The 14,116-nt window shown below is 37.6% G+C and overlaps 1 protein-coding gene across 7 annotated transcripts in view; it reads right to left on the bottom strand.

Moving 5' to 3' along the window:
* Scaf8 (SR-related CTD associated factor 8) overlaps positions 1–14,116 on the bottom strand; it is a 210,777-nt gene that overhangs the window by 139,520 nt on the left and 57,141 nt on the right. For 6 of the 7 annotated variants that reach the window (XR_005976766.1, XR_005976767.1, XM_041680061.1 and 3 more), the window contains 5 exons: positions 13,128–13,207; positions 11,422–11,539; positions 6,253–6,384; positions 5,912–6,024; positions 4,881–5,074 (listed from right to left, as the gene is read on the bottom strand). Coding sequence is in view for 5 of the 7 variants with exons in the window: in XM_041680061.1 (XP_041535995.1) it covers positions 4,881–5,074; positions 5,912–6,024; positions 6,253–6,384; positions 11,422–11,539; positions 13,128–13,207 (637 nt within the window). In the remaining 2 variants the exon portion in view is untranslated. The remainder of the gene's footprint in view (positions 1–4,880; positions 5,075–5,911; positions 6,025–6,252; positions 6,385–11,421; positions 11,540–13,127; positions 13,208–14,116) is intronic. The other variant, XM_041680062.1, reaches the window with a different exon arrangement.

Below are 14,116 nucleotides of genomic sequence, written 5' to 3'. Positions count from 1 at the left end.
TTGCCTCAAAAGAGGGGGAGGCAGGGGAAGAGAAAAAAAGGAGGGAAAAAGAAAGGAAGGAAGAAAGGAGAAAGGGAGGGAGGGAAATAGAAAAAGAAAAAGAGAAATAAATCTGTGGTTCTGTTTAACAAAAGCTTGAAGATGATTAACAGACACCAGAACTGCCCAAATGAAGTGTTTGTCTGGCTGGAATAATGGATGCTGGTCAGCCAGAACTGTGAAGTTAAGAAGAGGCCAGCAGGGGCAGGAGAAATGGCTTAGCAGTTAAAAATAAAAGCACAGCTACCATTTTTCAAAGCATCCAGGTTCAATCCTCAGCACTGACAACCATTGGCTCACAACCATTTGCAACTCCAGTTCCAGGGGATTAGAGCCATCTGCTGCCCTGTACAGCATTAGGCATAAAAGTAGCACACACACATGCAGGCAAAACACCTGTACATATGAAATAAACATTAAAATAAAAAATGTAAAGGCAGAGATAAGCATCACTGATGTAAAATCTTCTGTTTCCTTGGAGGTACCAGATCTGTATTCAAGAAGTGGCCAAGGTTTTACCCTGTGATGGCAGACACTTCGTAGTTTAAGCGTGTACTGGTTTTGAAGGCATGGAGAAGTGGAAGCAATGGAGGCTTGGCATTGTGTGGCAGAGCTGAATTCCCTGAAGAGTGCCCAGAAGACGGTATTTATTGGTCAAAGGGCAGTCAGTTGTACCAAGAGCCCCTAGCATTTCGGGAATGCCAGTACCACAGAATGACCAAAAATAGCAGCAGCATGGTGTAGAGCCAGCTTGAGCTTGGGAAATAATCTGTGTGTGCTACAGAGGCTGAAGCCAGAGAAGTAACTCAAACCCCTCGGAGGATGCCAGACATTGGGTACTAAATTATTTACACAATTGGAGTTTTGCTTTGCTTTATTTAGAATATGACAATGCCCTGGTTCTTCCTTCTTTAAGCAAAAAAATATTTAACTTACTTTGGATTTTATAGGAGCCCACAGTAGAAAGACTTAGGATTTTTAAAGAGACTTAACTTTTAAAGCATTTGAAATTATAAAGACTATGAAACCATTAATGTTTGTAATTATGTTTTATACTGTAAAATAATCATATTATGGGGGCAAGAAAGGAGAAATTATATTCCATTAGTGATGTGTCTGAGTCAAGCTGACAAAGGATCAATTATACCAGCTGGTTGGTATATCAACCTGACAAGCTAGAGTCATCTGAGAGGAGAGAAATCTTAACTGAGGAAATGCCTCCATGGGGCTGTATTTAGATGGCCTCCTTTGCCAATGTGTTCAAAGGACTTCCCACTTTCTCTTTATCAGGTTAAATGTATGCTGAACCAACCCTGCATGTCTGGAATAAAGTCTACTTGGTCATAGTGGATGATTTTTTGGATGTGTTCTTAGATTTAGTTTATTAGTTTTTTATTGAGTATTTTTGCATCTATGTTCATGAGGGAGAACGGTCTATAATTCTTTTCTTTGTCGCACCTTTTGTGCGGTATGGTTATCAGGGTGACTGTAGCCTCATAAATGGAGTTAGGATATGCTCCTTCTCTGTCTACTGTGTGAAACAACTGGAAGAGTATTGGAATTACCTCTTCTTTGAAGTTCTGGTAGAATTCTGCACTGAAGCCATCCGATCCTGGATTATTTTGGTTGGGAGACTTTTAATGACTGTTTCTATTTCCTTTGGGACTATAGGTATATTTAAATTGTTTATCTGGTCTGGATTTAATTTTGATAAATGGAACCTATCCAGAAAATTGTTCATTTCTTTTAAATTTTCCAATTTTGTGGAGTACAGGTTTTTGAAGTATGATCTGACAATACTTTGGATTTCCTCAGTGCCTGTTGTTATGTCCCCCTTTTCTTTTCCTATTTTGTTAATATGGATATTCTCTCTGCTATTTAGATAGTTTGGATAAGGGTTTGTCTACCTTGCTGATTTTCTCGAAGAACCAACTCTGTTTCGTTGATTTTTTCTGTTGTTCTCTTTGTTTCTATTTTATTGATTCTACCCCTAAATTGGATTATTCCTGCCATCTACTTGTTCTGTTAATTCCCCAAGTGTGGGATTTCTCTACTTTCTTTACGTAGGCATTTGGCACTATGAACTTTCCTCACAGCACTGCTTTAACAGTGTCCCGAAAGTTTAAGTATGTTGTACCTTCATTTTCACTGAAATCTAGGAAGTTTTTTATTTATTTCTTCCTTGACCGAGGCATGATTCAAGTTAAAAGTTATTCCGTTTCTATGAATTTGTAAGCTTTCTGAAATTTGTGTTGTTGAATTCTAACTTTAAGCCATGGTAATCTGCTAAGATACGGGCGGGGAGGGGGAGAGTTTTCAATTTTTTGTTATCTGTTGAAATTTGCTTTGTGAGGGAAATTCTCAAGAATCCACAAGGATGACCCCAGCTAAGAATACTAATCACAGTGGAGAGAATTGGTGAATCCCCTAACGGTCACCATAAAACATTCATCCAGTATGAAGATTCTATTTGCCCCTTATCATAAGAAACCAAATTTGGATCTCTGCAAAATGAGATGCAGAAATGTCCAAAACCAAGCAAACAGCAGGCCAAGCTAGGGAATCCAGTCGAAGAGAGGGAAGAGGGAATATATGAGCAAGGGAGGTCAACTTCATGATGGAGAAATCTATCTACAGAGACAGCTCAATCAAGCTCAGGGATAATCATAAACGCTAGACTGACCAGCTGTGGGGTCTCGTGGGACCAAACTAGGCCCTCCTCTGTGGGAGAAAGTGGTAAAGCTTGAACTATTTGAGGGGTCCCTGGCAGTAGGACTAGGATAGATCCCTGGTGCCTGAGCTAGCTTGTTGAGCCCATTCTCTATGGTGGGATGCCATGCTCAATCTAAATGAAGAAAGGAAGTGGTCCTGCCCCAACTTAATGTTCCAGACTTTGGCTCCCCATCAGAGCCCTTAGCCATTGGGAGGAGTGAATGAAAGGTGAGGCAATTCGGGGGGGGGGGGGGGGGGGGGGACTGTGGCTGGAAGGTAAACGGAAGTTAAAAAATAAATTAATTAATTAAAAAAAAGATAGGGCTGCAGGAAAGCCTGTTGGATAGTTGATTAATTCATGTTTGGTATGGGAGAAGGAAGCCATTGTGGGTGATGCTACTTCTGGACTGGTATTCCCAGGTTCTGTAAGAAAGCAGGCTGAGCAAGCCAGTAAGCAGCACCCCCCTTCCATAGCCTCTGCTTCAGCTCCTACCTCCAGATTCCTGCCCTGACGTCCCTCAATAACAAACAGTGATATGGAACCACAAGCAAAATAAAGTCTTTCCTCTCCAAGTTGCTTTTGGTCATCGTATCAGTGTTAGCAGCCCTAACTTAAGATAATGCTCAACAGCATCACAAAGTGTGTGAGCAAAAAATGAAGAGATACTAAATGAAAGCCCTACTCTTAACAAAGTAATGATTCTGAAAGACCAAGGGGTAATCACACAAGGATGAAGAAAAAAAGATCTTTCTTATATTTTTTGGAAGGATCAGGTTTTTTTATATTATTTGTCAAACAACACTAAAACAAATTTGGTTTCATATGATAAGGGGCAAATAGAATCTTCAAATGTTTCACTAGCTCTTTATAATGTGAGACGGTTCTGGAAAGATAACCAAGGACTACTGAAATTGTCAGATGCCATTTTCTTTGATTTTGGGAGCCTGAATTTCAAGATGCTCTAGCAGCACCAAATAAGGGCTTACATTCACTTTCTAGGAGTCATGTAAAAAGCCTAGGATGTGTGTGATCCCAGTGCAGAATCTATAGCATGACGATCTGTAACAATTACTATGGCTCTCTGTAACAATTACTGATGCTAAGGTAACTTAATTGAAGACCACCAGAAAGTAACAAGAGTCCACTCGGGCAAAACTGATAACTTACTCTCTATCATGTGCTTCCTTGCTCACCTGTAGTCTGTTAATTCTCTCTAGAAATGATAATGGATTAACAAACTCCAAGGCAGAACCTGGTAGAAACACAACTCATTTTGTTGTATGGAACGTGATCTTTACCCTAGCCAGATCCTGAAGTAAACACCACCATAACCAAATCTGTTAACTACATTAAAAACAGGTTGTACTAGTCATTTCTCTTCTGGTACAAACTACAAGTTTACCATTTATTTTAGTTCAATTATACACCAATTGACCTAGCAGGTATAAAACCCTGGGTGTAGTCTCCAACACCACACATATACACTGAATATATAACTAAGTATACAAAAACAATCTTTGTGTCCTAATTTCTTATACAGATTTGAATACTGACAACTGTCTGTTACTACTTAAGCAGTTACTGACAATGTCATGTTATAGATATCAGCCTGGTTTTGTGTCCTTGGTCAAGCCATACTCCACAACTTGCATTAAACATTTTTGATGATTTAGCAAGTATCTGGTAATCTGGTTTTCTTTCACAAAAACCTGAATTAAAGTAATTTAGTTACTAACAAGCTCCTTCCTTTTCAGTTTCTTACTCTAAAAATAAAATTAGGTAAGAGATTTTTAGAGCAGAAAACTAATTTTTTGTTGTTGCTTAGTTTTTGTTTATTTTTTTGTTGTTGTTATTCTAGGAGGACGTGACCTTAATCAGATGCAGAGGCTAGAGCCTTAGGTGTGCTTCCTCAAGAACTTCTGGGGCAAAGTCTTTTGCTGCCCTGGAGCTCATGAGTAAACTAGGAATGCACTTGTGTCCCTTTCAAGCATGAGGGTTACCTTTCCAGGCTTTTCCTGTGGTTGCTGAAGATCAAAGGCTTAAGCGGCAAGCACTCTACTAACCTAAACATAACAGAAACTAGTTCCCAACACTAAGAAGGAGGTCTAATTCAGTACATGTCACTTACCACTTAGGGTTTTTGATCGAACAGGAGGCAAGCCCTTTTTCTGCCGTTCTTTCTCCCTCTCTCTGGCTCTTCTTTCACTTGAATACGACCGTGATGATTTTCTCTTTCTTTCTCTTGAGCGGGAGCGGGATCGCTTCCTATGTTTTCGCTTTCGAGACCCAGATCGCGACCTGGACCTTCGTTTTCTTGGAGATCTACAATAATAATATCAATAATAATTATTATTTCACTTCTAATGACATTATTATCTTTCCATTAAATCGTTCAATTTGAAGTGAATGAAAAAGGGCAGGATTTGTCATATTTAACCACCTCTTAAACAATCCTATAGTTTAATCAACTATTAAACAAGTGTTCCACTGTAGACTTGTGCTATGGATGGGCACATTACTAATAGATGCTAGATAAATCTGAAACTGTATTCATTAAAATCAGAGGAAAAGTACAATTCAGGAGAGGATCAGAATACTTCCAACACAGTATTAGGACACAGTATAATCCTGTTTAATACTTTACAACTTCTAAAATGTTACAGGTCTTGACTTTTCAATGTAAGCTGATCCTGTCATTTGTTTACTTACATGTTTGCAAGCATGCTTACATTAAGAATACCAAAGAATCAGTGACTTGGTTTTGATTTAAGGACGAGTTTTCTACTGGCTTGCAAGCATATTTAACATTCATAAAACTTGTTTTGTGGCTGTCTGGGGAAAACATTTTTGGTATCGCTATATAATTTGGATGCAAGAAATACAGCCTGACTTATATGCTGTTTAGAAGCAGTAAGGTATCATGCTCTTATCAACTAACATCAACTATAATCCAAAATCACAACCTCATGACACCAGCTGTCCCTGTTATATAAAGTGCTCAAATAGCAGATGTATAACAAAGGTTATCTCGCGGTTTTAAGTTTCAATTATTTTTAAAAATTACTTTTTAAAAAATATTTTTAAAATCACTTTAAGTATTTCTTTTAATCTTGATGCAAAGAAAAAAGCATACAATACTGTTAAATATTATTATAGAACCTTGATCGAGATCGCGAATGAGTTCTTGATCTTGAGCGAACAGCTACTTTCTTAGCTTCTGGTTCAAAGATCTCCTCTTCAACAACATCTTGTCCTTCATCGATATCCATATCCTTGGAAAGCAAAGTTGAAGGCACATAAACAAAAAGCCCAGTTAAAACTCAGCATACAAGTGCAGTTCTGTCTTAAAAATATTAGTAATGTAATATTAAGGTTTCACAGGTAACAGAGCTAGGGGTGTGGAACACCCAGAAGACAAGGTACATCCAGAATACAGTATATTCACAAAGAACCTTACAAGGCCTTGGACATTTATGATTCAGAAAAGTACTGACTTTTACCTGTTGCTGAATGTCTATAGAGTCATCCAAATTAGCTTCAGGTTCCAGAAAATGCTGCTGGCTACTTCCTTGTGAGGGTGACGCTGAATGTTCTGACCCAAATGTTCCCTCCTGGCTATCTTGAGGAGTCACCTATTGAAAACAGACGAATGTTCTGAGACAACATTACTATAAATGATAACCTGACTACAGCAAATATCACAATTAAATATTCAAGGGAGTCATATTCATAGCAAGCCATTCTTAGAGTAATTTACCTGAAGTATTCTGTATAAATCCAAGTATACTTTTAACAAGAAAAGGTTCATAAAAATGGCACTTTTGTATATATTTGTATGAAAAATAGCTAGATGAAATATGTCCTCAAGAACGTTTAAGTGTCAAACTATTGAGTAATACAAAAATACTTAATGATACCTAACAGTAATAAATTAATCTAGAACTACATGTTTAATTAGTATAAACAAAATATTCTCAAGGTCCAATTAAAACCTTATATTAAAAAACTTAAAATCACATACTATATACCTAAAGGCAAAACAATACCCAAAGTCACCATCAAAACTCGTGATTTTAACAAAACTATTCACAATTAGGGTCTTCTATAAGAATTCATAAGATAGTTATAGGAAATAGATTGTAATGTGTATATTTAAAGTTTTAATACAAGTTAGAAAAATAAAGACAAACTTAAGGGAACAATGAATGTCCCCACGGTTCCAAGAAGTAGTACAGCAATAGTATGTAGTGTATGTATGTATGCTCTAACTTGATGTTAGTAAGTAGGAACCAAAGTAACAATTTAAAGACTGACTTAGCTAAAACATGGAGAAACCCATTATGGGGAAAAGCAATCTGGAGGAAAATTTTTCTAGAACATGATCTTATAGGAATCTAGAAGGGGTAAGTTCCTGGTGGTATACAGGCTAAAACATAATGAAGAAAGAAAAACTACACACTAATAGTCCCTTGTTACAAACTATTCAGAAACATCCCCAAACAAGGAAGCAGTCCACACACCTTAGATACGCAGAAGCAAAATAGAGGTAAAGGGAGACATGATTCCACAAAGAACAGCAGCAATGAACGTGCCTCATACTAGTGCAGTAGGAAATAAACAGATCTAGTTCGATTTAAGAAAGTTTATTAACCTGCACTTGGGAGGCAGAGGTAGGCAGATCTTTGTTAGTTCAAAGCCAGCCTGACCTACACAGTTGAGTTCCAGATAGCTGGGGCTATATAATGAGTGAGCGCCTGTTTCAAAAAAACAAAAACAAAGCAAGTCTGTGCAATTAAGCAGGCAAGCACAGGAGCTTAAGACCTGAAGGTGAGGATAAGCTTTGTGTCTCATGGACATGTTCAATTAGGCACTAGGACAGGACCTAGGAAGCTTTGCTCCTGGAAGTCATTAGGAGTCGGTACCCTGACTGTGGAGAACCACAGGGCAATTGATTCTGCTTCAGTTACACTGTGTTTTGACTGAGCCACCTTAAAGGAACACTGTCAAGCATATTCACTAACAAAATAAATGTGTCAAGAGCAATACTGGACTTGAATAATCTTAGGAATTTATATCTCTTTAGTATATTTTTCTAAACATACATATTCAAAATAAACGAAGAGTTCTGTGAAAGATTTATTTCAAATTCAGGATATAAGGACTGGTAGGAAGGTTCAGTGGGTAAAGGTACCTGTCACTAAGCCTTAGGACTGGACTCAAATTCCTGAAGCTCACATAGTAGAGTGAGAGAACCAAGTCCTGCAAGCTCTCATCTGACCTCACACGTGTCATCCCAAAATAAATAAATTAATGAAAAGCAAATTAATCAAGCTGGGTAGTGGTGGTACAGGCCTTTAACCCCAGCAGAGGCAGGTGGATCTCTTAAGTTCGAGGCCAGCCTGGTCTACAGAGTGAGTTCCAGGAAAGCCAAGGATACAGAGAAGCACTGACTGGGGTGTGGGTGGGAGGATCAGTCCATACTATGCTTTTTAGAAAAGTGACCTTATATTGTCTACAATCTGAAATCTGGTTTTCCTCCATCTCATTCTCAATGCAAATTACAAGTGTGGTAACATATAGCCACTATCTTGAGTATATTTGGATATTTTATATACCATTTTATACTAAACTATTTTAATGCAAAGTTGGGATTTCTATAGTGTTTAAGCTGTATTACACCAACTGGCATAATAATTTGTTTACTAGGAAATTTAGAGGATGCTGCTCTTATGAGTGGTGCATTTTAAAACTAGAAGAGAAGACAGCATCATAAAATTCAGGGCAGAGTTTTAAATAACAATTGTTAAGTCCCTTATTATCCCAAAAACAGGATATGTCAAAGTTGATAAATATACCTTAAGAAAAAGTCAGAACAGACAGAAAAGTGTCTTCTCAATCACAACAGAAACAAAAGTGCAATAAATAAGTACAAACTTTGTTTTCCTTTTTCTTAACTTTATAATAATGGCTGCTTTGCCTGGGTGTCTGTCTGGACAATACATTCATGCAGTGCCCAAGGAGGTCAGAAGAGGGCACTGGATCTCCTGGGACTGGAGTTGTAAATTGTTGGGAGCATTCGTGTAGATGTTGAACATTCCACATGCTACACCAACTATATTTATCTAATACACAAATCTAATAGCTCCACATAATCAATATCCTAAAAGTTATTTGACTTTACAAACAGTAATTCATTTACCACAAAGCAGTGCTACCCAATCCAGAGTTCATCATGTCATCTCTGCTGTTTGCATTACATTCTGGATTTTTTGCTATTGTTTTTGAAACATGGTCTGTCTATGCAACCCTGGCTGTCCAGGAACCAGCAATGTAGACCAGACTGTTCTCCAACTCAGAGATCACCTGCCTCTGCCTCATGAGTGCTGCATTAAAGATATGTGTCACCATGCTCCATTACATTCTGAAACAAAGCGAATTATACTACTTCAGACATCCCATTGATAATGCTTCATCATTGGTAGGCTAAATCTTTTAAAGGGTCCTTTAAGATCTTACCAGTAGTATTTCATTTGTGGTATAGCTCTGGTAACATCTTTTGATTCTCCTAATAATCAGCAAAATCATAAAACTCTAACTTAAGACAACAGAAATCATTCCATTATGATAAGGTTTCTAATTTTTCATAATTCTGATTATATTTTTATTAGAAACATAGTTTTTCAAATGTTCTTAAACCTTTAAAGTGTTTTCCTTCTAATTCCTGGGACCTGGACCTCACTGCACACCGCAGCTGCAGCTGCCCCGCAAAGAGCAGGACAGCACTATCCTAGTTAGGGGTAGTTCTATGGACCTATGTTAGCAAAAGTGCTTTATTTTTCTACTGATCTTATTCTATTTTTGTTAAACATTTAATTTAGAGCTTGGCATAGTAGCACATGCCTTTAATCCTGACACTTGGGAATCAAAATCAGGTAGCTATCTGTGCATTCAAGGCCAGTCTGGTCTACATAGTGAATTCAGAGCAACAGAATGAAATTCTGCCTTGAAACCGCCCACTCTCCCAAATTATTTATTGATTTACATGTGTGCATATGTGCGTGTGCTCACACACAAGTTTGCAAGCAAACCCACATGTGTGTCCTGGGCATATGGTCTTCTAAAGCTGGAGAGACAGGAGTTGTGAGCCACCCAACACAGGTGCTAGGAACCCACCTCCAGTCCTCTTGAAAGAAGCTGTAAGTGCTCTTAAACACCGAGTTATCACTCATCCCATCTTGAATCGCCTAACTTATTGTACACACCTGCCACCAAGTTAGCATCCTGTGCATTAAGTGTGCCACTTTCATACTCGCTGTGCACTTGACACATTAGCAAAGGATTGCTTGTCTGGTTCTGACTTTACCACATCATTTGTCATTAGATAAAACTTGGGCAATGGAGACTTAACTGCTATTTCTTTAAAGGGATCTTATTACCGTATGTGGCTTATTTTTGAAACTATTGCATGGAGTAAGTAGTTTTGTTTTGGTTGGTGAGATTCTTCACACTTGCTTCCTTCCAATTCTCAGAAATTTCCCGTGCCGAGAGTACTGCCCTGATTTTGCTTTTTCTACTAAACCTTCGGAAGTAAGAGTGGCGTAAGGCAACTCGGAGCCTTCTACTGTTTGGAGAAAGCACCACCTCTTGTCTGCTATCTTTGTAGTTACTGTTCCTATGACTGACTGACAAATTCCTGTTATTATCTTTTTGTATTCTCCAGTAAATATCATTTTAGCAAAAAATATGACTCTTATTTAGACCATTTCAATTAGAACTAGTTCATCAAATCAGTCCGTGCTCATGAGGTCCAACAAGTACCCTGGGATCCTTCACTTTAACTGTTTGCATATAAAGGTCAAGCTCCGGTTCTAACTGTGTCTCAAAATATTCTAAATACCACAAGTACTGAGTCTTCTTTCACGTTCCCAGAATCCTGCACTTTTAACTCTATTAAAGAGACTATAGAATGAATCTTGCCATGGATTTCTACAAATGTTTGTACTTCTTTAGTAAAAAAGGTTACATCACCTAAAGGCAGAACCACTTCTGTCCGTCTTTATTATGTATCACTTGCCTAAAAATGTACAGTCACACAAATATCTGTAGGTTGCTTTATATTCATAACTGATAGCTTTTTCTTTTCTTTTTTGGCTTTTCAAGAAAGAGTTTCTCTGTGTAGCCTTGGTTGTCCTGAATCTCACTCTGTAGGCCGGGTTGGCCTTGAACTCACAGAGATCCACCTGCCTCTGCCTCCAGAGTGCTGAGATTAAAGGCATGCGCCATCACTGCCTGGTGACTGATATTATTTTTAATAACTATGCACAAACTGAAATGTTTCTAATATAGGTCACAAGTATCTTTTTAAGACTAAATCTTGGTCTATAGCATGACATGTTTTATCACTTCTAAAGTGAAACCTTTCTTCTCTCTCCACTTTATCATGAAATTCATTTCTATAACATGATTTCACTACACTGCCAGAAGACTTTTTTTTTCTATAATAGGAATAGCTACAAAGGTATTGGAAAGGAAATACCATAGAAAGGACATGTAGTGGCTGGTAAAAAAACAAAGACTAATGAACAGCTCTAAAGACTGAGAATGTTCAATACTCAAGTGTCCCACACAATGCCCATCTGCAGAGAGTAATAACTGCAGGTGGCACAGACCTTCTGGGGCTGCTGCTGCTCCAAAAGCTGCTGCCGCAGGTGCTCCAGGTTCTGCTGCTGCAGCTGCTCTGCTATCTGATGGAAGATGGAGTTGTTCACAGATTCGGAAACATGAGAACTAAAATGAGCAACAAAGGGAGAAGATGCAAGTTAAAACGTACCAAAGGTGACATGAAACACCACTGACACAGTGTACTCTATTACGGGGCATTCTTTATAAAATACTAAGATCTAAAATGTAGTATTATGGAACATTGATACAGTAGAAGAGAAATATACTCAATAATGTTTCAACAGACAAAGCCTAGAGGTGTTCTGTTACAGAACTGACACCAGGGCCTCATGCTGCACAGATGAGTGTGCTGTACATACAAATTAGTGGCTTTTACTAGCTTACTGTAAGAGAATCTCAAAACACTTTCAAAAAGGTATAAGTATATAAACATTGTCAATTTTTAAAAACGCGGGGTTTTTGGCAATAACTCGTGTTTAACCATGAGACAGTAGGAAATGGTCTATCAATCAGTATGTGCAAAATCCATAATTTTCACTCCCCATGAATTTTACAGAGTGTGTTCCCTTTAGAAAGTCATCATGGTATTAGGTATGCTAACAGTAACAGACAGTGCTAGATAAAAGAGAAAATAATAATATAACTATACTCTGGGAAAGTCACACCTGGGATACAGCTGGACTTCTAAGTGCCATGGGTAAGACATGAAAAAAAGAGGGCATCCCAAAAGGGGCAGGCAGAATGGTGACAGGTCTTGAAACAGTTGAAAAAAAGAGTATATCATCTGTAGCAAAAAAACCTATGGGGAGAATAATATCTATTTTCAAATATCATAAGGCCATGTCTTAAAACAATGGAGTCAATTTATTTCCTTTCTTCAAAACACAAGGTTTGAATTAGTGTCTAGAAATGAGGGAATTCAGTTCAACAAGATGGCATGTGACAATAAGAGTCCCACGAGCTCTTTCCTTGGAAGGTGGGAAAGCACGGACTCTACCATCCAGACTATTAAGGAATTCTTAACTGCTTAGCTCCTTCATCTACAAGACCTTAAACAGCCCTCCCAACTCCATTCAAATACTACTTTTAAACTTTGTCAAGGAAAATCCCTGTATCAAAAGGATGTATTAATATTTTATATATATAAATATACTCTGTTTGAATGAGGGTCCCAAATGCTTCTGTCAGTCATCTCTCCCGCCTCTCAAATTCTCCTACCGCTCTTTAGAAATCCCCTCACAAAACACAGGATTCTATACAACAATTTAAATAAAAACAAAAAATCCATTTTTTAAATAAATGAAACACATATAATTTCAATCTAACTAATGCATTTGTCAGAAATTGCCATTTCTAGAAGTAGACTTCAGCAGAAGCATTGGTCTTCCTATTACAAATATTCTTAAAACTAAGTTACTTAAAGCCAACAGAGATAAAAATGTATCACAACTGTCTTAACAATGCTTATCAATTTTCCTATAGGGAACTTTAATATAGTCCAACTATTTGCAAAGATCCGAAAGAGTTCCAATAACCTAGAGAGGTAACAAGACAGCAAGTCCACGACCCTCCATAATTTCAGTGCTTAAAGCCTGAAACAGCACCCCTACAGTTTAGACTGTTAACACCCCACTGAGGATTGAGAACAACAAGATAAAGAAAATACAGCTCTAAAGAAAAACATAATTCTTACAGTTGAGGAGTAGGAATTTCCTTTTTGGATTCTTCACTGTGCTCAGAATCTTCCCCAAAGTCAAACCTATCCATCAACTTCTATGGACGAGAGAAAGAGACAAATTAAAAAGTGCTTCCACGTGGATACCACAAAATAACGGGAAATAAGTGTTGTGAGTCATTTCACACTATGCCATATGCATGCTTTCAGAGCACTGTAACATAAAGCAGGCCCTTACACATATTTCCGTGTAATTTCACTCTCATTCACAAATATAGTATGAAAATATTATTGCTATGATTCTTTCGAGAGAAATCTTCATATAGTCTCAGTATATTACTGTTTTTCTATTTTCACTAATTTACTTATTAAGCATTATCATAATTATGTGTAGACAGAAATTCATACAGTTTCAAGCTCCTCCAGAGGTGCAGAAATGACTGAGGACTCGAAGGACTACTTCATCATCATAGAACAAAACCATTTTCACATAACCAGCAAAATACTAAAAGTTTCGTTTTTCAAGATGGGGTTTCTTGGGTATATCCCTAGCTATCCTGGAATTTGTTCTGTAGACCAGGTTGACCTCTAACTCATAAATCTGCCTGCCTCTATGTCCCCAAGTGTTGGGATTAAAGGCATGTGCCACCACCATGCCCAGCTCACAAAACAATATTTAAAGAAAATGAAGGATTGTATAACTGTAACTTAAAAAAAAATCAATTGTTAACTAGTCCTAGTAAAAACTTGATGTTAAAATGTGGTTTATCTACTAAATTAAGAGTGACTGGCCAAACGGTTCATTATCCAAGAAATAAAATCATTACCTAAGAAATCGGTACTGATTTTCCTATAAAAATAAATAGCATAATACATGTTGTAGAATGTAAGCTGAAATAACATCGAATGAGTCAGTTACATGTGTTAATGCTGCAGAACATTTGTTTAATGATGGAAAGATATATTGCATTCGTTTAACTCTATGAAGCTGTGTTACTTTGTCTAAA

This window comes from Microtus oregoni, unplaced genomic scaffold, assembly GCF_018167655.1.
Source record: "Microtus oregoni isolate MIOR12 unplaced genomic scaffold, Mior012 000033F_ref0000390, whole genome shotgun sequence".
Lineage (NCBI taxonomy): Eukaryota > Metazoa > Chordata > Mammalia > Rodentia > Cricetidae > Microtus > Microtus oregoni.
Note: the sequence above shows the minus strand (reverse complement) of the source record. Positions and strands in the feature narration are given on the sequence as shown.